This window comes from Panthera onca, chromosome B2 (genome assembly GCF_046562875.1).
Source record: "Panthera onca isolate mPanOnc1 chromosome B2, mPanOnc1 haplotype 2, whole genome shotgun sequence".
Classification (NCBI taxonomy): domain Eukaryota; kingdom Metazoa; phylum Chordata; class Mammalia; order Carnivora; family Felidae; genus Panthera; species Panthera onca.
Window position 1 is genome coordinate 31354393 of NC_138343.1, and position 26431 is coordinate 31380823.

Genomic DNA, 26431 nt, shown 5'->3' on the forward strand with positions numbered 1-26431 from the left:
ATATCACTATATAAGAGTAAGGTCCACGGCATGATGATTCATTTTGTATATATTGTGGAAATGTTTACCACACTAGGTTTAGTTAACATCTATCATCTCATATAGATACAATGAAAAGAAATTAATTTTTTTCTTGAACTAGAATTTCTTTTACTTAAATTTTTTTTATTTGAGGAAAGTTGACACACAATGTTACATTAATTTCAGGTTTACAACATAGTGATTCAACAAGTCTGTATATTATGCTATGCTCATCATATGTCACCATACAATACTATTGTAATATTATTGACTGTATTTCCTATGGTGTACCTTTAATTTTTGTACTTATTCATTCCATAACTGGAAGCCTATGTCTCCCACTCCCCTTCACCCATTTTGCTCATACCCCTACCCCTTCTCTATGGTAACCATCAGTTTGTTCTCTGTTTTCATAGATCTGATTCTGCTTTTTGTTTATTTATTCATTTGTTTTGCTTTTGGATTCCACACATAAATTAAATCATATGGCATTTGTCTTGGACTAGAATTTCTGAAACATTTTTTCACTCCAAGTTCTCTATTAACTTTTTGAAAAAGTCTGGAACAGGAATTCCACATTTCATATGATATTCAAGATTATATCTCAGTGATCATATTTTCTCTTTCCATTTAGCTGTATTTTCTCTTACTCTTTTCAACAGTATTTTTCATTTACTTAGCCCCACTTGGAAAATTGTCACCTTCGTAAAGAAACATATCAAATAATAATTCTTTGCATTTCCTCCTATAGGCCTAATTGCATTTCCCATTGGATTTTCTAAGAATCTTTGGTCATCACATATCAGGTTGTGATGAGTGGCAGGATATCAGACAGCTTGGGAGAGGATAGTTCTCTGAAGGATCAGTCTCCAGATCAGATTTGAAGCCAGACTGACATTAAAGCATCTTGATTTGGTAGCTTGACGATGGTGTGAAACCTTTCAAGCAGCTGGTAAAAGGAGAAGAGCTGGGACTTAGAATATAATCCTTGTTTCCAGAATCCAAGGTTGTTATTTCCCTTGGAGATGTTGCAAAATTTCATGGGTGCAGGAAAGATGTCAGGAGAACCCACATTAAAGGATCAAAGAATGAAAATGAAGAAGGAGTGTAGTTTCAGAGAAGAAAACTTGGGGAAAAGTGTAGATAGAGCACTTGTTGGTCATATTATAAAAGGAAAGGTATCCAGAGGCTCTTCAAGGTAGATTCTGACCCATCCTGGAGCCATGGAGAGGACGCTTGGAAGAAAGGTAATGGCCCCGTACTGGTTTCTATAGTGACTCATTGCCTGAACACATTCTCAGGTAACACAGGGATGACTCCCTTGCTACATTATCCTTGGCAACACCTGAGACCCATAATGTCTTGTCCCCAACCTCCACCTCACAGTATCACTTCCCTCACATGAGCCCCTCCTGGCTTGGCACATTGAGCAAGTTGTCAAATCTCCATAGGATGTATGGCTGCATGAGTGTTCAGGGGTCACATGCTTGTTCTCCTCAGAAAGTATCATTCTGGGTGAGCTCTATTTGGATCCAATGTCATGTTCATTATAGAGAAAGAAAATCCATTATGATAATAATCAATGTGGAGAGTATTTTAAAATATAAATTTCATTACATTAACATCCAAACAGGCAAACCAAAGTTACAGTGACATAAGAAATTTGAAGTGAAGAAACTTTATAGGGCACAAAAAACAATCTCTATGTCAACACATAAGGGCCCTTTATCCACAGAACAAGAACCACCAATAAATGAGTCACCATATTTTTAAAGATCTTAGTGAAATGTTCATGCCAACAGAACCTCAGTCAAGTCTCAGCTATCAGTCTTGAAAGCATAGATGACTATGCTACTTTTTTCATCCTCTCCTTAACTAGATCACTTGGGAATGTTCATAGTGGGATCCAATTATTGTCTTTTAATTCTTTTGCTACTTTTATCACTGTAAACTCTGATATCAGTCAACACCAATCCTCCATTACATGAATGTAAAACCATGGACCTTATGTTTCATTAATTACTGAATGTTCACTGAAAGCCTCCCCTATGCGGTTGCTGAAAAGAGAGGCTAGGGAAAGTGCACAGCAAGGTTCCCATTACAAAGTATGCTCCATACCATTTCTATTTACCTGACTTACCTTTTTTATAGCTCTTCCTCATGACCAGGCCTACAGCTGCAGCAAGAAGCAATCCACAAATAAACACTGTCTTCCATGAAAAAGTCATCATGGACTCTAAAATGGAAAACCCATAAGCTCACTAAGTCATGAACCTGGGAAAATTCAAAGATTGTTCTTTTTATCTGAACAACTCCTGGGCTAGAAAGGAGGATGAGAAGTGGGTCTCTCAAGGAGATAGCTGGTCAGTTCCTCCCTGCTCTGCAGAAGCTGAGGAGAGACCCAAAGTTTATGCTAGCTTTATTGTTTGCTCCTGTCAGAAATACACACACACACACACACACACACACACACACACACACTTCTTTCCCTTCTCTTTTCCAATTATATCACCATCGCTGGAGTAATGAGGATAACAAAAGGATAAAATTATTTAATCCACAGGCATGAAGATGATGTTAAGGAAAACTAGTTTCTAATTCTGAAGACAATCCACAATAAAGAAAAAAGAACACCAAGAGTGATATTGTTTTTACATCAGAAGAAAAGACTTTGTCCTTAGAGTAACAGTAGAGTCAATTCTTAAAAGTTAGTGTATACACAACAATATAACCTTAGGACTTTAGTCAAGGGATATCGATAGGATCTCCAGGTGTCCTGAAGACCAGTTTTGCAAGAGATAGTGGAGATTTTATCAGAGAGAATAAAATAAAAATTAAAATATGGTAGAGCAATAAAATAAGTAAGTCTGCATTTGTCTTCATATTTATTTTCCACAGCTGAGAGGAACACATGGAGTCACCAACCTGAGAGAGAAAAAGTTGCCATTTTCTCCTCACCAAGAAGGGGGTTGCTAATGGAGCAGGTTACATTCACAATAAAGCTGTTTGTGACCAATAGAGATGTCTTCACATGGAAAAGCCCATGACTTCCTTGAGTCAGAACCTCTGAAAATGATGGTATTATCTTTGCTTCCATGTCCTTCCACTGCACATGGGGCTGTGGGAACCACCCTTCTGAACTGCACATCAACTCTATTTCTCCATCCTTCTGTCCTATTATGGTAATCAGAGGGGAAGAACCTAGACCTGGGGAATAAAGATCAAGGAACAAAACCTCAAGTATCTGCCAAGTGGTTATATGGGCAGTAACTTCACTGAGAGGAAAGAGCTTGGCAAGTCAAAGGTTTGGGAAGAGAATAAAGCTTATAGTGGAATTATATTCCACTGAGAGATGACATTGGCTGGAGTGGTTTATTGTTTTGTTTTTTATTTTTTGTCTTCCTAAATTCAATCCTCAGTGAGAGTCAGAGGAACAATAAATTTTAAATCCAATCTTTTCTGTATCTGTGAACAAAATAAGTTTGATCATGACACAAATCTCATGGACAGGATAAAAGAAAATGATTAAGAGAATATTCTTAAAGATCAAGATTTTAGAAATATGTGTGTCCAGTGGCAGAAAATGATGGAGTCCATTTAACTTCCCAACGTGTGCCCCTATGGATATGTCATGAATATGTTTATGAACGGAGACACAAAATCAATGAGAGAAACAAATCAATTATCTAAGATGTTGACCTGTGTCTTCAATGGCATTTGCTAACCTTGAAAAATCAATTCTAACTCACAATATAAGCAGTGGGAAATTATCATTCAGGGAGTGATTTTGTCTTTCCTCTTCCATCCTGCCAATTCTGTTGATACTTATTATTTTAACTGATATGTGGATCTAGTTTAATCTTCGCACAGTTATACTTCCTAGTAACTACACATTTTCCAGAATTTTAATAACACTCTGTGAAATAATTAGTTTTGTGTAAAGTTATGGAGTAAAATTCTCCAATTTTAGTAAACATGTGGTCATTTTATGGAGATCCTGATAAGTGCACAGATTTTATACCCAGAGAATTAAATCTGGTTCATTTGAGTTTGTGAACTTATAAGTATGTACAACAGTTCCTGTGCATCAGAGTGTTCAATATAAATTTGACAAATGAATGGTCATTCAGAAAATTTCAGGTACCAGGGAAATTTCCAGGAACTTGCATGTTAAAGCAGTAGGAACGGAGGTTGAAACCAAAACATCTGGAATCCTTACCTACTATCTTCAGATCCAAACTGGCCTCCTGGTAGACACCATCTTTTTCAAAACGGCACCGGTACTGCCCATTATCTGACGTTGTGGCGTTGTGTATCTGCAGGGTCAGTCTCCCCTCATTGATGGCATCACTCACCAAGGTTGTTCTCCCTCTATATTCTGTCATCTGCTCTTCAGTCACATGTTCCCCATCCACATACACATAAACAGCAGGATAATGGTGTGATTGGAGCCACCTCACCTCCATGCTTTGTGCATTAGTCTTGGGGGACAGACAACAGGTTAATTGTATGTCTTCTCCCACTCTGACAAGGATGGGCTGGGAAGGTCCAATCACTTTTAAGGAAGCTATGAAATACAGCAGACAAAACACAATGAAAGAAACAAAATGAAACAAATAGTGCCATCAGTAAGAACATCTCCAGTGGTGTTTAGAACCCATGGGCATCCCAGGGAAGCTGTGAGCCACAAGGTCATCCTTTAGAGAGGGGGAAGTTTGGTGGAATCAGGATAGAGGCTGTCCCTGCCCAAGGTAGAACCATCCCATGATGTGTGTCAGTCTGAAAAAAAAAAGAACTACTAATGGAACCCACACCTGCCCTTACTTATAATTTTATTCAGATTACACCCCAATAAAATAATTTTGCAATTAATACTTCTAGAATAAAATTAGTATTTTATCACTTCACATCTATATGACCTCTTTAAACTACTCAATCTGTGTATGCCTCAGTTTCTTAAACTGTAAAATAAGTATATCACTATCAAAATAATAAGATTGTTCTGGAGTTATACACAAAAATCTATATAAACCTCTTGGATGATCAAACAATGTGAGTGGAGACATGCAGACCGTGAGACTCAAGGGCACTGTAACCATTCTTTCTGGCTTGATAATGAGAAGGGATAAGAAGGAGTGTCAGGTGGATTTTTAGTAATGAAATATCAAGAAACCTTCCCCTGGTTTGCTTTTTATAACACCTTATAAGGTGTTATATTTTAGTTCCCTGAGGTCCCACATATGTGGAGTTGTAAACACACATCAGGTTCAATGTCATCAGGATATTTTGAGAAGCATTATAAGATCAAGAATTGGGGAGGTTGTTAAAATACAAAACATAAAACAACAACAAATACACAAAAGAGTCCTAATCCTCCCATTGTGAAAATGGGAGATATTCTCTGGTGGCTTTCCTGGACCCAAGTTATGTTACACTTCCAGTTCATCAGGCTCTGACCATGCCAGTTTTGCTTTGTTCTAAATTGAGAGTCAACCTTTTCTATCAAGTGGTAAAAATGTTTTCACATAGGTTGTGATCATTTATAATAGAAATACAGGCATAAATTCATATATTGTCTGGATGGGAGTTGATGGCAAAAATGTCCTCACTATGTAATTAGCCAAAATCTGCCAGGTACTTCTTTAGAAAGGAAACTTTCTGTCAACACAATCCTAATTTTCAGATTATTCCTTTCTATTCTAGCTAAAATTTGACTCCCAGTTATTTCCAGCATTTTGTTTGCTTTATCCTTCAATTTTACCTAAAATAATATTATCTCCATTGCATATATATCTTTTAAAATCTTAAGGGAAAAGTAGGAGTCAGAAAAAATGAACTAGGGATTAGTCTGCTGCTCTTTCTCTATCCATGTATTTTACAGTAAATTGCTTAATAAAACAGATGATTTCCTTAGCTCTATTACCCGTATGAGTAGGTGTATCATACATATATGAAACTCCTGTTTTTCCAATATCCAAGTAAAAAATAAAGTTTAAAGTGCAGGAAAAAAATCATGCAGTGCAATCTGTTAATAATTGATATTCTACTAGAATACAAGTTCCTTGTGAGAAGCTCTGCATAATTCCCTTTCTCTATATAGTTTTGTCCATATCCTTCCACACAATTTGTGATGACATATGTTGTTTTGTTTTATTTGGTGGTATTGTTGTATGTTACTGAAATGCCCTCTGAATATTCACTGAAAATTAAATATTCTCTGGAGAGTGCAGTTTACTGCATAATACACCAATTCCTTAAAACCTGATAATCCCATCATATGTCATGTAATCCTCTTTCAATCAGCATATTCAATTAAGTGAACTAGATATAGATATAGATATAGATATAGATATAGATATTATATAATATTAAGTTACATATCATATCCAGACTCTTAGGGCCTGACACTACATTAGAGATTAAATTCAACACGTTCATTCTGAAGATGAGGAAAATAGAGACCAATGATGATCACCAACCCTCAAAGCTCCTGAAGGTGCAGCCCTGTAATCCCCACCTGACAGGAAGCCAGGGGAGCTCCATATTTTCATCATGTTTTACTGTGGTCCCAGAAGGTCAGCACAACTAGGAACAGCACAATATCAGATTGCATTTTGTGTGCTGGGTCTGCAATGGACATGTCAAATAGATTCAGATAACTTGGAGGAGTGACTCTTTACCTAAAGTCTTCCTGGGGGACAGAGAAGGACATATGTCAGTCTGCCCCAAACACTGGCTTGACTTTCTGATCTGTAACTAACAAGTTTTGTTGGTTAAGGTTTCTGACTGCTCATAAGCAGATACCACCCAGGCAGAAAGGGATCTAACTTAGAAGGTAAGACTCACAGGGGTGAAGTTCTCCTCAGATTGTGGCATTACCTTTGACCTTCCCAAGGCCCTTCCCTTTATCTTTATGGCTCCTAGGGTCGAAAGTGTCACACTAGACTCTGGCAGAGATTGAGGTGTGTTTGCCACCATGATTTTCCTCAAAAATTCCTACATGGACTGAAAAGTATGCTTAAGCTCATCTAATGTGCACGTAGGCACACACACACACACACACACACACACACACACACACATTCCTGTAACTGGTGATTTGAGAGAGAGCAGGATATTGATGGAGAAAATAAGTGATACATATGCATCTGGGCAGGGAGCAGGCTGGTTATCATGGTTTGGGAGAAGACATCACAGAAAGGAAGAAGATGGTAGGAAGTAAAGGAAAAACTGAAAGAGACTCAAATATCAGTTGGTTACTTTTTAAACCATTTATCTTTATCTTAGGTACAGTAAAATAATAATACTGCAGTCCAACTACTAAGTAAAAAAAAGAAACAGAAAAGCAGGAAATGATTGATTGACCCAGCACATTGTTCCAGCCTGATCTGGGAAAGTAATGGCTCCCATCCAATAGTGATGAGGCTCCCATCCACTGGGGTGAGGAGAAGGTGCAGAAACCATAGCAGGCCAGAGGGTTAAGGTGATGGGTAGTGACTTCCAGTTACCATGACACTGCCCCTTCACACTAAAATATTTTAAAAGGACCTCCAGAGCCCCACCACCTGTCCTATACCATTCCTTAGACACAATGGCACCACCCTTTCCTCCAGTCAAATAGAGCCGAGATTATGTCTGTGCCCCTTATGGGTGTCTATCTGAAGCTCACTGGGGTCCCTGTGAACACTTAAAGTCAAAGGTTACACTGTGCAATGGTGCCTGAAGGAGGCTGTGGAGGCCTGCATTTGGCTAGTCACCTTTGGTAGTAACTGAACTTGATACTTGGTAAAGTCGTGCCTCAGTTTCTCATCTGGATCACGAGCTGTCATGGTAGCTCCTGCTGGCTTTGTCCAGGGATTACCACTTTCCTTTGGGGAGGCAAAGTCTTTTCTACATTTGTGCATCCAATGTCTACTTACCTAGCTCATTCTGGAGTTTCTCTGTAAAAAGAATGAAAATAATATATTAAAGAATTTGATCTAAGGAAAGGAGAGAAACTATTAAAAGAAAAGAAAAAAAGAAAAGAAAAGGAAAAGAAAAGAAAAGAAAAAAGTTCTACTTTGAATTGAAAAGCTGAATTTATAAAAAAGAAATTAAATGCAGAAAAATATTCTTTCCCATAGATCATTTTGTGATCCAGCTGTGTTTCCTTTTTTTTTGCACACACACAAAAAATTGTTTGTTTTTCCTGATATTTAACATATTGAAATTTAATATCTTATAAAAATAATACATATTATTCTTATAAGTGCATGGAAAGTATAAAAATATATGGGCATACACAATTATTACCTCAAATTCCAAACCGACAGATTAAACATATATATAAAGCATTTATATATATAAAGCATGTAATATATATATTCAGCTCCTTTTAACATTCACATGTGGGGGCCCCTGGGTGGCTCAGTCGGTTAAGGGGCTGACTTCAGCTCAGGTTATGATCTCACAGTTTGTGGGTTCGAGACCTACGTCAGGCTCTGTGCTGACAGCTCAGAGCCTGGAGCCTGCTTTGGATTCTGTGTCTCCCTCTCTCTTCGCCCCTCCCCTGCTCACACTCTGTCTCTCATTCTCAAAAATAAATAAACATTTTAAAAAAGACAAAAAAAATTCACATGTAATGTTTACTTTAAATTCTTTCACATATCCATTTATATGAGTAATAATAACTATATCCTAATATCTAAATATAAGAAAGTGTCCCAAAGTCTTAGTGCTGTTTTAAGTTATTTAAAAGCCATTATTCTTCACATGATTGTAAATGTTTATAGATAGATAGATACGTAAGTAGGTAGATAGGTATAATCTTCATCATTAATAGTCCATCATGAGGATTTTTCAACCATTAAAATCATTTGAAAATATCATTTTGCATCAATACTATAATTTATAATAACATAAGACACAACACTCCACTGTTGTATTGTGCCTTTTTTGCTGTTTTTGTTGCTATTTATAAATAAGGTTATAGATAAGATGCTATTATGTAAATAGTTGTCTCCATCTCTGATAATCATCACATGATAGGTTTCCAGAAGTAATTGGCACAATGTGGCATACGAAAACATTTTAATTGAAAGAACATAGTTTTATTTTCTTTGTCATGTGATGCATACTTGTGAGTAAAGAAAATTAATTCAAAAAGAAAAGGTAGAACTTGAAAATAACTGGAATATCATTCACAATAGCTATTCAATCAAAGTATTCAATCAAAATTCCAACCATTAATAGTTTATACCTTTTAATACATATTATTAAATTTTAGATATTTTCCTTGATAAAAAGAATATTCAGTGCTAAGGAACAGTCCCTTGAACCTTTCTTGTTAATCTGAGCACATTAGTCCTAGAGGCAGAGCTCTGACCTGGAATGGAGATGACTGAGCTCTTCTCCTCATTGAGGATAGGGTTGTGGATGAAGCAGGACACGGTCTCCAAAGAGGCATTCCTCACCACAAGAGTGGCTTCCACATAGAACAGGCCGTTCTCATCTTGGATGGAATGCTCAGAGACAGACAGCAACTTCTTTCCTGTGGCATCTTCCCAATAGACCTGGGGCTCTGGGAACCAGCCTTTTGCAGTGCACACAAGCTGGACTCCACTTTCTATAGGTCCCTCCATGTGGATGTAAGGGGAAGATCCCACACCTGTGGAAGGAAGACACAGCCCTGAGGCCTGGAACCCAGGGAGGCACAAATCATAGAAACTGAGATCCCAGTGACATGGCTTATAGGGAGGGGGCAAGAGTTCATAGGTCTGGGGAGCAAGAAGTAGCCCAAAATCTTCTTCGCATTCAAACTGGAGTTCATATTCACTTTGTTCTCCAGTCTGGATGTATAAACTTTAGCATACGTATTTTTCTTCAGATCCAGACAGGAGGAGAATAGAGAAAGGGACATAACGACATTTTGCTTATGTCACTAGTACTGCCAGCAAAGAGGTGTTATAATTTATTCATTGAGCTTCCCAATGCCACAAACTCTGTCCGACATTTTAGATGATACCTTGACTCTGATTAATTAGAATGTTTAATATAAAGCCAGAAATAATCTACATGGGGACTATTCTTCACATTCTTTCTGTTGGTGATTGTGACCTTGGGGAGCAAGTAGATAACCTGCACATGTAGAATGGAATGCCCCATGAGGAGCTCTTGTTTCTAAATCTTCCTTCCAGTAAATGGGAAAATGTTTTTGAGAAATCCCAGTTATATGTAATCATGAAATTCTTTCTTTATCCAACATCACTCTCAAACCCAAACAAAGGGGTCCCCATAGATGATAATTCTGACTCTATCACTTGCTAGGGGAAAGAGACTCACTCCCTTCACCTAGAGCCCTAGGAAATGTGTGGCTTATTTTCAAAGGTTCCTGATAGTGAACAGCTGCCTCCCTCTCTTCACATCTCAGAAATACATATGCTCTTTCATCCATCTTCAATCACCTAGAACATAAAAATAATGATCGTAGTTGTAGGTATTAAGAAAAAACAGTGTTAGGGAACATTTTTAGTGTGAGTCAGAGATGGTAACATCTCCAGAGAACTATTTCCCTGAGAAGATAAGTGGATTTGCCTGATTTTCTCATTAGCATATGAGGGAGTTAATCCTGTCAGGGAACCAAATGATTATTTACTTTTCAGATGCGTGTTTTTTTCCCTAGCACAAATCGTTTGGTCAATCATCCCCTTTTTCTCAACTGTTTCTCACTTTGCTAATACAAGAGCATCACAGTGGGTATGTCCAAATGCATCTGGAAGTCCTCAATTCATTGAACACTAATATTTGGTAGTCTCCATAAAAGCACAAAGTTCTTAACCACTTTGTTCTCAGCACTAGTTTTCTAACTGGGGGGCATTCCACAATGAAACACAATTTTCACATTTAATTTACTGCATATTGGAGGTCGGGTAGAGAACAACCCATTCCATTGAGATATGACTGCTGGGCAATCAGCTAGACTCACTCACTCAGTGATTGACTTACCCTAACACATTGGCCTGATATACCACAAATCTGTGGCTCAGAAAAAACTGTTAATGACCGGATGTCACAGATTGCCATTCCATTGTCAAGAATAGTCAAAACCGTGTAAGTTAAATTTGAGAAGACTGCTTTAGGTGAGCTTGCTTTGAAGACTTCAGAACTATCTGCCTTCAAATGAAGGCATTCCTCTTCAAATGAAGAGGACTGGGCATTAGGAATTGCCTTGATGATTAGAAGGTAATTCTTCAACTGGCAATAAGCTTACCACAAGTTAATAAAGCTCTCCTTCCAAGACTCTGTCTTTTCCAAGATATTCACCTGCTACTTCAAGCAACAAGCTTGTTTCTTCATAATAGTTCTTCTCTTGGAAGCAGCACCAGTATTGCCCATTATCAGATGGTCGAATGTTGTTTATCTTCAGAGTCACACTTCCCTCAGGAACATCATCCTTTATCCACTCTACCCTTTCTCTGTACTCCTCCATTTGCATCTCGGTCACATCAGCTCCATCCCACTGTGCAAACACAACTGCGTTGGGATCTGAGCGGTACCATGTCATCTTTGTGGGCATCACGGCCCTCTTGGGAAGGATTTGACAGGTGAGTAGAGCATCTTCCCCAATCCTAGCCAGTATAGGATGTGCAGGACCAATCACTCTCCAGCTATCTACAAAACAGAGTGAAAAAGAGAAATTGGGAAATGTCAGTTGGAAGATTAATATGCTTGCTTTGGGATGTCCAACCTATCAAAATGGAGGCACCTGGAGAAGGAAGGGTTTTATTTTCAGTGTTTTAAAGAAATCTGGCATGATATTTGCACATTTTGCTGTTAAAAAGACAATTTTGTGTATTGAGGAGAACATGCAGTTGAAAAAAATTGAGTGTCAGTACTATATCTGTCACCAGCTGTGTGATTTTGGGGGCAAAGCCACTATATCCAGTGAGATTTGAGATTTGGAATCTCAAGTTCTTCTCCTTTAAGATACTAAAGCTACAATTTCTGGGTTGTTTTTATTCTCAAATAAGTTAATGTATAAATTGATTTTTCACATTGGGAACATTGTCAGTGATTTATTTTAGATTTTATAGTAATTTATTTTATAGTTAGTGATTTTACTCTATACTGTTAGTGACTGCTTTCATAATCATTTTTCCTAAAATTTAGGTAATAAATTCATTCATTAGATTTTTCAGCTTTTCAGGATTGCTCTGGTCCTAGGTAAGGAACTGGGATTATTTTTTAACTTTAAACAATTTTTGATCTGGAGTAGGCAAGATTCCAGTTACTGGAGCTATGTATGTACAATTCAGTTTTTTCAAGGGCATTTTGTGGTAGAGTAAGGGCAGTGTTTTGTCTAGAGAGTCTGAGCCTTTTAATCAAATTTTGAGTCATGCTTGACCTCTTTGTTGTTATCTACAAATTGAAGAGATATTTAATAATTCTATTTGTTGTTAAGTTTAATAATCTCATAAGTCATGTTATTATATTCTTTCTTATCCTAAAATGCTCTGGGGCCATTTTCACTTTCTCTGCCACATCCAATCATCCTAAAAAGGAGCTTCAACTTCCTCACTTGCTGATCAATATCAAGTCAAAAATCACTATAGAACTGAATGGAGATGTGCTTGCGTTCTTCATTTATGGAATCCAAATATGAAGCTAGATCTGAACTCATTCCATCTAGTTGACATCTTTTACAGGTTAAGAAATTGCATTACACAGAGGGCAGAGCATCCCCACGTCACATCACATAATTTCTGGCAGCAATCAGTCTGGTGCCTGTGCCTTCTGGTGCCCTGTCTAATATGTTTTCCACTTCTGCATGCTGCATTTTCCTTGGGCCTCTGACATTTCCCTCTGACACCTAATTTTCATAATCTTTTTTATTTTTTTTATTATTTTTTTATGTTTATTTTATTTTTGAGACAGGGAGAGACAGAGCATGAACAGGGGAGGGTCAGAGAAAGAGGGAGACACAGAATCCAAAGCAGGCTCCAGGCTCTGAGCTGTCAGCACAGAGCCCGATTCGGGGCTCGAACTCACGGACCGCAAGATCGTGACCTGAGCTGAAGTCGGATGCTTAACCGACTGAGCCACCCAGGCGCCCCCATAATCTTTTTTAAAGATACAATTCAGCTACTGAGATTTCAAAATCCATTTCTTGGAAATCTCTTCTATTTCTTGTTTCCAAGTATTTTCATGCTGTTTAATTTATGCTAAGAAGCAGTCGATTGTCTTGTCTCCAAAGTGCTGTCTTGCATGGAAGCAGGAAGGTGGATGAATATCTTAATGCGTTCCTGGTAGTATTTTATGTGAAGCCTCATTTAATCCTAAAGTCTGTCCTAGCCTATAAGACACAGATATACTGTTATTCTTATCATAGAGACAAGGAAACTAAGGGAGAAGGTACTCAAGTAACTTCCCAAAGATAGCACAGCTGGAAGTTGAGGACCCTTTTTGGAACATAGATGCTTTGGTTCCTGGATCCCCAGTCCTAATATTGTCCTAGCCCTTTTGACTTGGAACTCTGCATGTTGACTGTATCGCTGGGACATTTGGGCATAGAGTAAAAGGAACAAGGGCATTCATCGTACCTGGCTGCCTCATGGTGAACAGTACGAAGAAGAAAGAGGCAACCACACCAGATAGACTGTATCCTGGAAAATCCACCATTCTCCCTGGAGCAAACACAGGAGAAAAATATGAGTACACTGTCATGGAGCAAACTCACTCTGTGGGTTCCAATAATTACACAGTCACAACAAGGGATCAACATCAACTCCTCCACAATCAAACAAGGAAACGGACTTGACACCATTTCTCTGCAGTTACCGTTCATTTCTGACCCCTTACGTCAGGTGAGGTACTTCAATCAATTTTTTAGGCCTGAGGGAAGATTTCTGATTGAAATGAAAAGCCCTCCTGAGCTAAAGGGACAATAATATTTCCATGTTTTAAAAAATCTCCTAAGGTCCATTTATTCTGAGCACGTAGAAAATTTTTTTTAATTTTAATTTTAATTTTTTAAATTTACATACAAATTAGTTAGCATATAGTGAAGCAATGATTTCAGGAGTAGATTCCTTAATGCCCCTTACCCATTTAGTCCATCTGCCCTCCCACCACCCCTCCAGCAACCCTCAGTTTCTTCTCCATATTTATGAGTCTTTTATGTTTTGTCCCCCTCCCTGTTTTTATATTATTTTTGTTTCCCTTCCCTTATGTTCACCTGTTTTGTCTCTTAAAGTCCTCATATGAGTGAAGTTATATGATTTTTGTCTTTCTGTGACTAATTTCACTTAGCATAATACCCTCCAGTTCCATCCACGTAGTTGCAAATGGCAAGATTTCATTCTTTTTGATTGCCAAGTAATACTCCACTGTATATATATATATATATACCACATCTTCTTTATCCATTCATCCATCGATGGACATTTGGGCTCCGCATCCTCACTCTGCAGCCAGGAAGCCATTGCTAGTGCCTTGGGAGAACCCAGGGGCAGGACACGCTTTGGAAAATGAAGGACAGAGTGGTGGAAATAGGGCTACGGAAGGAGACCGCCAAGGAAACCACCCTAAATGGCCTTTCAGTGTCATCTTGAAATACACAGGAATAAGTATAAGAAATAGCGCAACTGCAGAGGTTGGCGAACCCAACATGCCCATTGTACCAGCATTATAAAAATACTTCCACCAACTAAAAAGCTTTAAAATTACTAGGACAAAAATAGAAGGCTAGCTTTAGTTCTGAAAACTGAAAAATTCAGAGTGAAAGCAGCATAAGACTCATTCCATCTGACACATCAAATATCTTATTGCTTCACACCAAACTGGAAGAACCTGCTTAGGAGTGACAATAAACTAGTTATTGCTTCTCTTTCCCCAGAAACTAATGCCAGTTACGATTCTACAGGGCAGGGAAAGCAACATTCACTCAAATAGAGATTATAAACCAAGTGTTTCCGGAGATGATTTATACTTTATTATGACTGTTCGTTGTTTAAAATGATGCACACTTTCATCTAAAACATCTTTAGGGAGGGGGTGCCTGGCTGGCTCAGTCAGTAAAGTGTCAGACTCTGGCCCAGAACATGCTCTTCGGGCTTGTGACTTCAAGCCCCGCTGTGGGCTCTGTGCTGACAACTCAGAGCCTGGAGCCTGCTTCAAATTCTGTGTCTCTGTCTCTCTCTTTCTCTCTTTCTCTCTCTCTGCCCCTCCCCTGATCGCACTCTGTCTCTATCTCTCTCAAAAAGAAATAAACATTAAAAAAATGTAAATACCTTTGGGGAAACTGATACAAGCCTAGTCACAACATGAAGATCTAAAAGAGCTCTCAAGTATCAATATGAAAATGGGGCCAGGTGTTAGAAGACTGCATAGACCATCTGTTGCTCGCTGCTTGAAACATTATCAGTCACTTCCCCTCCGAATGAAGGAGATTGCCGATGCCCCCTCTTGTGAAAAGCAGATACATTTTGTTTTGCCAAGAAAGAGCAAATGAAGCCTGTCAAGTTCATGCTAAGCACCATGGCTCAGTCATGTGAACTAAGAAGGACCCGCACTTGCTACAAATCAGTTTATAGATTTGTGTTCCTTTAGGCCTTTCACGTTAAAGCAGGGGGGAAACCTACAAATGCAACTAGAAAAAAACTGCCCAAATTAATGAAGCTTTCAAAAAAATTTTAACGTTTATTTATTTTTGAGAGAGAGGGAAAGACAGACCGTGAGTGGGGGAGGGGTAGAGAGAGAGGGAGACACAGAATCCCCAGCAGGCTCCAGACTCCCAGCTGTCAGCACAGAGCCCAACGCAGGTCTGGAAATCACGAACCATGAGATCCTGACCGGAGCTGAAGTCAGATGCTTAACTGACTGAGACACCCTGATGCCCCTGAGACTTTTGAAGACAATGGTGAAAATGTGTCTTAACCTTCACTGGTGCTCAGAGAGAAATTCATGAGCGAGTATAAATGGAGAGAATGACTGCCTTAGGCCAGGGTTCTGAATGGGAAAGGTAACAATCTTGCCCTTAGAGAGTCTTTGGCAATGTCTGCAGAAATTTTTGGTGGTCACAACTGGGGGAAGGGGGCACCCGAGGAGCTGCTAAACATCATACAATTCACAGGAAAGAATTATCCAACTTAAAATGTCAACAGTGCCGAGGGAAAACACTGTCATGGACCATCTGCTGTCAGTGTGCGGAAAATCTCTGGCAGATTTTTTGTATATAAATACATGGACTTACATTGCAAACTTTAAATGAAAACATTTTTATTACAAGGTTTTTTACATCTCAATTTTACCATTTGAACATAGGCCAGGAACCTTTTGAAATTGCCATTGCTACTAAATATGGTAAACTTTGGTATTCCCAAGAGATGTGGTCTAATTTGTGTATGTATCATCGAATTCTTAAAAGCCTATGTTTCATTTAATTTTCTGGATAAAGTATAAGTATTAAGCTGCAATGATAAATGAGTGGTAAGTGGCAGTTTGTGTTGACGAATTTGGTGAGTAACAAGTCCGAATTCTGAGACCTATGTGTGCACTGTTAAAATTCACACCAAAGAAAATGACAAATTACTATATATTTGGGTCATTAGAGGTTTTTTTTTTTTGTTTTGGTTTGGTTTTTTCAGTAAAAGACATCAAATGTTAAATTCGCAAAATGCCAAGTAATTACAGTAATTAACTAGTGAGAATAAATTTATTCAGCCCACAAAGTTTGAAGTTTATATATCTATATAAGTTTTAAAAATAGATATAACTGATGATATGTTACACATTTTTATAGAGGGAAAGCAAGGTAAAATAAGAATTCTAGGAGACAAAGTGACTTTGTGTTTACTTCTATGACCTTGAGAATCTCACTCTATTTTCTTGAACTTCTCCATTCTCTCATCTCTGATGGAGATACTCATTCCTAACATTTGTTCAGCTGTATCATCGCCACGACAGACAATTGAGGCCCAGAGACACAAGCACAACATCACGCACAAGTTAATAACGTGATCCTGCTGTTCTGAGTTTAATCTAGTGCCCTCACCCAGCCTGCGGCACAGCAGTATCATATAAACTACAGCAGGACTTTGAAAAGCACGGAGTTGGGTATGAGTGTCAGATGCAAGTGAAAGGTATTAGGGCAAGCAGCAGAATTTCGCTGTGGGCGCTGACTGTCCACATATCCCATTTCCTCATCTTAGTCGACTTCCCCAACTTCCCCTGGCCATCCTGGCCAGGGACGCAGCAAGCCACTCACGTGTCTCTTTTCTCCTTCAGGGTGAGGCTGGGGGCTGCTGGGTCTTCTCAGTTGGTCTCAGGTGTACCCTTCATCCACGTGCAGGTGTCCAAAGGCAGGTCAGGGTCCTGGGTGCTGACCGAGGGAGAACTGAGGGACAGCCAGACGGCATGGAGGTGGCCCCAGGTACCCCTGGCTTAGGGTGAAGGGGGATTTGTGCCACTTCACCCAAGCTCAAGGGACAGCCGGGTCCTGGAGGCCCACCCTGAAAATGGATTGCAATCAGAATAGCATTTTCACCTCCTACCAGCTGAAATCCCCGGAAAAGTGAAACTCAGACGAGTGGACTTTGACTGGGTTTAGTTGCAGCCAAAACTGTGACATTAGCACTCCACCAACCCCTGAAAGCCATGGCACTACTACTGGGCCCCATTTGACACACTAAGTGTGCGCTGTCTCTGGCAGGTCCTCACACAGCCCCTGGCACTGGTGGTCTGTCCTCACCCTTCCTTCCACCTCCCGTATATCAGGGGTCTCCCTCCCCCCCCCCCCCCCCCCCACTTAGTGTCAGGTTTGCACCTGAATGCAGTTTGCTAGGGCTTAGAGTTAGAAGAAAGACTGAATAGCAAATGTCCCATCCTTCCTTTTCCTGGGGAGAAAACAGAGGCCAGAAAGGGATTACCCTCCCCAGCTTCACAGCACACAGCCAAGGTCTCATATGTGCAAGTTTACTGCTCTTTTCATCTTGGTTCTTTGTCCCTTTTTGCTGAGTCAGATATTGACTCTCAGATACTAAGGAAATTTAATAAGCTTCTCAACCAAATGCTTGGACACAAAAATTATAACAATAAAGGCCAGAAGCACATTTTTTTTTGGGGGGGGGGTGTGTATTCTTGTTTAGGTTAGATTTTCCTTTAAATTCTCCTAAGTCAGTTTTTTAATCAAAGTACAAGTCCCCCTGGGGTTCTGCAGAGACATTCTCAGGGATTCAGGAATTCTCCAGAATAATTTAAAATTTAATTTTAGATGTTCATTTCAGTATAAAATATAAGCATTTCTGATATTATGATATAACAAGATTTGAGCTGATTTTTTTTTTCCTGAAGTGTCTTCTCCTCCCTGTTATCATAAGCCCATATTTTGGCACCTAACTTGATGCTGTTATCTCTAATATAAGATTTTTTCTCCTTCATCCTTCAGTGTAGATGAAGAGTCTTTCCACTGTGGAGAATGAGAGCTTCAAAGAAGAGAGAAAAATAATTAAACATTGCCAAGCATCTCTTTACTCTTTCTATGTATCTGTTAGGTAAATGTGGCAAGTGCCCCACTTTACCTCTGGTTCCCAGAATGGCTGCTGTGCCACAGACTTCCCTCTCCCAAAATAACACGGAAGCAGCAAAGGAAAGTCACCCAAGGTAAGAAGAGGTAGGCCTTGTAAGGCTCAAATATTGGAAGGAATTTTGCTACCTAAAATGCTGGCGTGGAATGATATAGCAAGAGGAGAGTGATGTTGTGAAAAGAATAGTCATCATCAAGGCATATAGTGGGAGTCAATGGTGGAAATTTGAGGACAACTTTCCATACCAACACTGCATCATCCTTACCTCAGGACTTAGAAATAACCCTGGGAAGATGTCTGTTTTTAAATGATTAATTCTTGTGAATGCCACTGAGTTTCACTTGCAATTATTAGCTTAATTCCTCTACTATAAGACATAATAGTGCTTGACATAAAGGTTAGGATCAGTAAGTAAACACAGAAAATTTTTTACACCGAAATTTGCGGTGTGAAAATATTCTACCCATTGCACACATTCTGTATCACCTCGATATAGATTGTTGGGATTCTCCCAGGAGTCTTTAGCACCCATTTTATACATTTTGTTTATGGTCAGTCTCAGTAGTAGTAACTGCCATCTTGAGGAAACTTATTTAAATTTTTGTGCATTTCTTCTCAAAAAACCCTTACATATGCTTTCTCAAGGGCCTACCAGTTTGGAAGTAAGAACTGTGTCCTGAATTATTATGTGAACTATGGATGTCCATTTTGTGTAGGGATATGTTGACATGTGGGAGAAACAGTCAGGAAGCACTGAGGAGACTAAGCACCTGGGACCAGGCAAGGATCCCAGAGAGGGCGGGAGGGAGAACAGAAGGAAAGGAGAGTCATGCATCTACATGGTCACCAGAGGGCAGCAGAGACACACTCACTATTAGGCCTTCAAGGGCTTTTCTTCAACACATGATTCACTCAGCTGTTTCTTCCTCCAAATGCTGCTGTCATTCACGACTCCCTCAGCCAGTATGATAAAATGAGCCCTGAGTTTAGGATGTCTGAGATTTTAACTCTGGTTTTGCTATAAATTTGGATAAGCTTTACTTTGGGTAAGTCTCTTTTTGGGGCTTCAATTTCCTTAGCTTTTTTTTTTTTTTTTTTTTTTTTTCAACTTTTTTCAATTTATTTTTGGGACAGAGAGAGACAGAGCATGAACCGGGGAGGGGCAGAGAGAGAGGGAGACACAGAATCGGAAACAGGCTCCAGGCTCCGAGCCATCAGCCCAGAGCCTGATGCGGGGCTCGAACTCACGGACCGCGAGATCGTGACCTGGCTGAAGTCGGACGCTTAACCGACTGCGCCACCCAGGCGCCCCAATTTCCTTAGCTTTAAAATAAGGACAAGGATAATACGTGCACTACTCATGTTAAAATATTCCTAAAAGGGTAATGTGAGAATATAATCATGACATAAAATTCCTATTTAGGTATAGGTTTCATTATTGGGAGTGGAGTTGTGGAAAAAAGGGAGACTACAACAGTAGAGGAGATAAGAAATGACAAGAAAGGAGTAATGCAAGAGGAGTCAGGAGCCTTGTTAAGAATTTGGAGACATTCAGGTGATGACCATCAGCTCCTATTCTTGGGGCTCCTAATGGAAACCTTTTTTGAGAATTGTCAGGTCAACTCACCAGAAAGATAATTTATTTCATGGAGTCCCATAGCAATGGGTCTTATAAATATAGAGTTCTCTCCGGGAAAAGAAATAAAAATAATCAATTCTCATATTCTGGTGATATACCAATATATCATTTCATAGTCTTCTTGGTCTTCTCTCTGATTGGAGGGGAGACGGCACTGGCAGAGCCCTAAGATCCCACCCAGAAGATGGCTTCCCCAGAGCACTGATGGGGAGCTGCTGCTCAGAAGTGGAGCGTGGCCTCTCTTCACAAGTTCAGTGGGCACTTTGGGAAGGGGGGTATGGTCCTTCTCTGTCCCCCTCCTCCATCACCCTTTAAACTTGGGAACAACAACAGACAAGAAAGTGTGACTGTCATTATTGCTGTTTAGAAGAAGCCTGAGGCTTTGAAATAATGTTTTAAAGTAATATTTCTTGTATTTGTTCCTCTTGAAAATGTATTTTTCTGACACAAGATAGAAGATAACTGGCTTTGAGAGGAGGAATGGTTCCCTCACTTTAAAGTAATATTTGAGGCTTAAATGATGAATTCAGGCTGCCCATTACAGGATCAGTAAGGATGGAGGTCTACAGGGGGCCATGTGTGCAGAAGGAAGCTGACTAAATAGAAGCATGTCAACAACCCTGACCTCTGGGAAGCTTGCACCCCACAGTGGTGTGTTCCAAGGTATAAATAGCCTGAGGATTAACTCAAGCCCTGATGGAATAGAAACAAGCTCTTCTGTGTTCATGACTATACTGGAGTCCCTCTGTGATACCTCAGATCCATCAAGATGAAGGTGATATGAGAATAAACTGTCAGGAAACAGCTAGGAGGGCTCCTTGGTATGTATGACTCTCCTCATCCTACCTACCTTATCCAGTGTTGTTTTGGCCTCATCAGGGGACACAATGGACATGGAATTGTGGCAAGCTCTCCTGAGACCTCTAGGGCTTAGGACTGTGACAATGTTCCATCAAATGATAGGGAGCAGAGTATTGTCATCTAGACAAGGAAGGCAGAGAATCAGTGGCAAAGTGAGATCTTATGGATTGAATAGTCATTGAGAGAGGAATGAAGATTGTGATTTCTAAAGTTCATGCCACAAGAATAGAGTAACTGCAATTGCCTCAAGGACTCTTGTCCAGATGCAGCTTTCCTAGCAAAATCTCCTCACATTATAGATTTGCTACCAGAAGTCAGTAGAATTTTTTAAAAAGCAGAACTTCTTCAGAGTGGTACTTGAAATACCCAAACGTTTAGGGATAGGGCACTGGGGGAATTCCTAGCTCTGACGGACCTACAGTCTGAAAGCTGTTAGTACTGTCAGACCAATCACTGTCTCTGAATCCAAAACATGTCTGAAAAACCAATTCCTCTCACATTTAAAAAAGTTTAATGCACTTTTAAATTTAGTTTTACAAAAAAGTTACATAAGTGTAGAAACAATCACTAATAGCAACCATGATTTTTTGAAAATGATAAAAATTACAATAAATTGATTCCATTGTGGGGTTTAGCTCGTGGGAGTGAAGTGCCAAGAAGAGCTACAAGCACGGGTGAAACTCACACCAGCTGACTAGCAAACCAGAGCCGATGCTGCACTTGGGGAATCAGGAAAATCACGAATGTGTGTTAATGCACTTCCACTCCTCCCAGGACCCCAGAGGGTGCACTCACAGAGATAGCCAGGCATGGCTATCTACCTACCAACTCACACCCCCCCCCCCCCCCCCGCATTTGCACCCTCTTGCCCTGCCAAACTTCTCAGGTTCTCGTATTCCACCCTCCATGCCACTCTGAAGCAGGCTACTGTAGTTCCTCATGTCACCGGTAGATGGCAGGTTTGTCAAGAACGGGGATTTCAGTAGGCTCAACGACTATGGAGTGAGGGAGGCTGTACAGAGTTGCGTCCTAAAACATCCCAGATTTTAACTTCCAACCTCTTCTTTTCATAAATTGTGTGGAACGGGGCAAGTGTAGGAAACTTGCTGCTGCCCAATATGCTTCAGTCTCCTCAGGGCCTCAGCAGAATTGGTGACTGAAGATGGGGATCATGAAGAAACATCTAAATAAGCAGAGATTAACAATGCGGGGGGGGGGGGGGGGCGGGAGGGGGAGGGATTCAACAGTGGTTGGAGAAATTAGGCACCTTTCCATGGTAAGTTCTATCTTTTGCTCCAGTACTGCCGCACTTTCTTTCTGGAACCAGTTCTAGCTTCTGACTTCCATTGCAGCTCCTGCTGCTCCCATTACCAGTAGCTGCAGAGCATGGCCCAAAGTCTTCTATCTGAAGACCTTCTGCTTCACGTCCCTTCCCTCGTTGGCTACTTTTAACAGCCGCACCATGCTGTATTGTGTGACAGTCCTCCATTTGTTCAACCAGTCACTTGTAATGGGTACCTGGATTGTTTTCAGTCTTTTCCTGTTGCACATAATTTTGCATGAAAAGCTCCACATGCACCTTGGGCAGCTGCCACTGTAGTAGGCTGAGAAGCAATAAAACAAAATAAGTAAGAGAGACGGCAGACAACTTTGTCAGGAATAGTGGAGCTCCCTCAAACCCTAGCATGCACCCTGGCACATTGGGGCCAATCTTAGAGTCAATTTTTTTTATGGACTATGGACTCTGACTTTCTGCACCAATATTGCTCCAATTTGCCAAAGCCACTTACCTTAACATTTGCTGAGCATGTGGGTAGTGCCACTTTCCTTCTCAGATTTCAGGGGTGAAAGATGCCTCCAGAACTTGAATACTATCCAAAGAACAGGCCTCTCTCTTAGGGAAACTCACAACAAGGTACCAAACCCTTCACAAAAGAAAAAGAGAATGTATGTCTGAGTCTCCCATCTCTTCTCCAGTGTCTCTTGCTTTGTGGTACTGGATCCCTGGTGACATCTATTCTTAAAATTTCAGATTTGAGGTCTGAACAGGCTGGGTGGGGACGGGAGCCATCAGCAGCCCTATCACCTCCCTTCCTTCTAATCTCACCACCAGCCGTTGCACATTCATCCTGGCTTGAAACTTTATCTTTGTACCTTTGTTAGGTGGGAGCCAGCTGACAGCAGATGTTCTGAGTCTGTGCAGTTTGATTAAGTACCTGATTGTCACGTTGACTTTCCCTCTTGGTCTCCAGACACACATACCAAGCTCTGCATAAAAGCGGGTATGAATTTCTAGCTGCTGGCTATGACCATCCATTGCTTTGCCATCTTGTCCATGGCAAAGACAGGTGCTGTAGCTGGATATGTGGACTTCTTTCCCCACACATGACATCAATTTCACAGAAGCTTGACAGAAATTCTCCCAAGCTGCAATAGGAAAGGAGTGCTATTGAAACCAACCTAGCGCACACGAGGACAGTATAATCAGTGTCTGATTGTTTAATGATGCACTGGTTGTTTAATAATTATGCTTGTGCATGATCCATATGTGGCATGGTGCAAGCAGAAATGAATTGAACATGCCACCACCATTCATGTGGGGTCACCATCAGGACTCACACCAGGGGCTGTTAAAGCTCCTACCCAAGACTAGATCTTCCGAATGATGGACAATACATCCCCAAAGGGATAAGGGGCAGATGCACCCCAATGTTTATAACAACGCTATCAACAATAGCCAAATTATGGAAAGAGCCCAAATGTCCATTAACTAATGAATGGAAAATACATACACAATGGAATGTTACTCAGGGATCAAAAAGAGTAAAATCTTGCCATTTGCAACAACAACAACAAAAGGAATAGAGGGTGACATAGAAAATGACATGGACTGTTTGTTGAGGTAGGAACATAGATTATTAATATGTGATCTTTTCTCTTTTTTAAATTTAAATTCACGTTAGTTAACATATACTGTAGTATTGGTTTCAGGAGTAGAATTTAGTGATTCATCACTTACATATAACACCCACTGCTTATCACAAGTGCCCTCCTTAATGCCCATCACCCATTTAGCCCATTCCCCACCCCCACCCCTCCAGCAACTGTCAGTTTGTTCTCTGTATTTAAGTCTCTTATGGTTTGCCTCCTTCTCTGTTTTTACCTTATTTTATTTATCCTTTTCTCCTATGTTCATCTGTTTCCTTTCTTAAATTCCACATATGAGTGAAATCATACGATAGTCATCTTTCTCTGATTGGCTTATTTTGCTTAGCATTAATACACTCTAGTGTATTATTCACGTAGATTTTTGAAAAGACATGAAGTAAATCAGGTATTTTCACTCTAGAAATGTGAGCGTAACATTGTCATTTCTGAGACCTCCTCCATTTCCCCTTCAATCAAAACACTTGCAACTTGTTTAAAATCAGCCTTTTTACCCCATTTAGCTGAAGTTTTCTGTTTATTCCATACCCTATTGCATGTCTCTACTCCCTCCCCTCTTTCTTGTTCCTTATGATTCCAAGGCAGTTTAAGGATGGTTCTGTCTTCCATGGGTCTAAGAGCTTTACTTCTCAGTCTGCACTATCCACTGTTGGGCCATTTCAATTTTCTGGTGGCCAGGATAAAGATGGGGTAGGGAAGAGGAGCCTATGGATATCCCCAGATGTGACCCAGGCAGTGGCCTGTTCCCATAGTTGGTGCCATCTCCAGGCTGCTTTGCATAAGTCTACAAGAGTCATCTGCTGGATCTGAGCCTTGCCTGGGAAGCGAGCTGTAAACTTTACTTTTCTGTAGACAAAGTTTCCATTCCATAATGACAAATGAATTTGTATAGTTGAGTTTTAGTTATAGTTTAAAAAATTAATCCTGTGTGAATTGTGTCATCCATAATATTTTCTACCTGCTATTTATTTATAGGTAATGAATGAAAGAGATGGAGGTTTTAGGAAAAGCAGGGTATGGATTAAAGAGGTCACTAACCTCTAGAGGGAATAATCACTTTTTGTAGCAAGTTGTTCTGGACTTAGGCTGTTTCTCTTTTCCTTCCCACACTGAATTGATGGGCGATTGCAGCTGTCTCAGTACTGTGTTCATTGACTGGTTTCAACCCCCATCATGTACATTCCCCCTGCCTTCTGAAATGCTCATCTGGACAAGACCTTTAAGTAAAAAAATATGAAGCATGTATAGAAAAAGAATGTATGGAGTGAAAGAAAGAAGGGAAGAAGGGAAGAGGAAAAGATGGAAGGAACGAGGGAAGGAAGCAAGATTTGGAAGGGAGGAAGGAAGGGGAGAGAAAGGGAGGAAAAGTAAAAGGGGTCAAAAGGAGAAAGAAAGGGAATGGGGGATAAAATAAAACAATTCTAATTTTTAATAATTTCCAAAAAATTCTTACAATGGTGCCTATTTTCATACACAATATAAAAATATACCAATTCCCTGTAAACCCCTACTCCTATGATGTCAGAGAGAATGCCATTCATATCTACTCACCAGATGAATGTGTCCTTCACCTTTTGCTGTCTGATCATTCACCATCTTCTACATCCCAGCAAGCCAATCAAGGGTGAATTATGCAGTATGATCCTCTTCTAATACAGAGTCCAAGGGTACAAACCCCTACCAAATTTGTTGGAGATCATGATTATACAGATTTATTGGCCCAGATGATGGCCCGGTACCAGCCATGACTCTAAAGCCACTGGGTTTTCGTCACAACTCAGGTTATAAAGCTTGGTTAATTAAATAAAACTCATTGAAAATTTTGCAGAAGATTGAAATTATAGCTCCAGGAACCACTAGTGGAACTGTATGGATCTCAGAGATAGGAAAAGAAGCACCTAGTGCACAGCCACATTAGAAAATGAACTTCATATAGGAACCTCAGGATCTAGCAGGTGCTCTCAGCATAAGTGGGCGAGGTCCCTGCAGCTCCTTAGAGGAAGAAGTAAAGGATCTTTTGCTCCAAAGGAAGTATACATTGCCCTCATTCAGTATCCATATTGCACACCCTGAAGGAGGCCTCGCAAACTACTCAAATGCAAGTACACTCTTTGGTTGCGGTTATTACTCTTACTATGTAGTGCAGGATAATAAGATTGCTACTAGACCCCGTGTGTCTAACACTCTCTCAGGAAGTGTGCTGAAACACATTCAGCAGGGACACAACTGCACTACAGGATGGCTGAGCATCAAGCACTTGCCTGCCTGGTTGGAAGGATTTCAGCCTGTGTGTCATGGATTCTGGCCATAGATTCTGACCAAGAGTTCACTTTCTTCTGCATTAAATGGTACCAATGGAAGTGATGCCCAAATGAGTCAGTTTGTCCTTATACCACTCTCAAAT

The 26431-nt window shown here is 40.1% G+C and overlaps 1 protein-coding gene across 1 annotated transcript; it reads right to left on the minus strand.

The window, feature by feature from the left end:
- Positions 1-23: 23 nt before the first annotated feature.
- Positions 24-17582, minus strand: BTNL2 (butyrophilin like 2). Its single transcript, XM_078446797.2, has 9 exons — positions 17264-17582; positions 13599-13682; positions 11323-11670; positions 9386-9667; positions 7941-7961; positions 4241-4588; positions 2947-3228; positions 2162-2257; positions 24-970 (listed from the first exon to the last, which is right to left on the minus strand). Exons 2-9 carry the CDS (start codon positions 13675-13677, stop codon positions 963-965), a joined length of 1464 nt encoding a protein of 487 aa, XP_078302923.1. The 5' UTR covers positions 13678-13682; positions 17264-17582; the 3' UTR covers positions 24-962.
- Positions 17583-26431: the final 8849 nt, after the last annotated feature.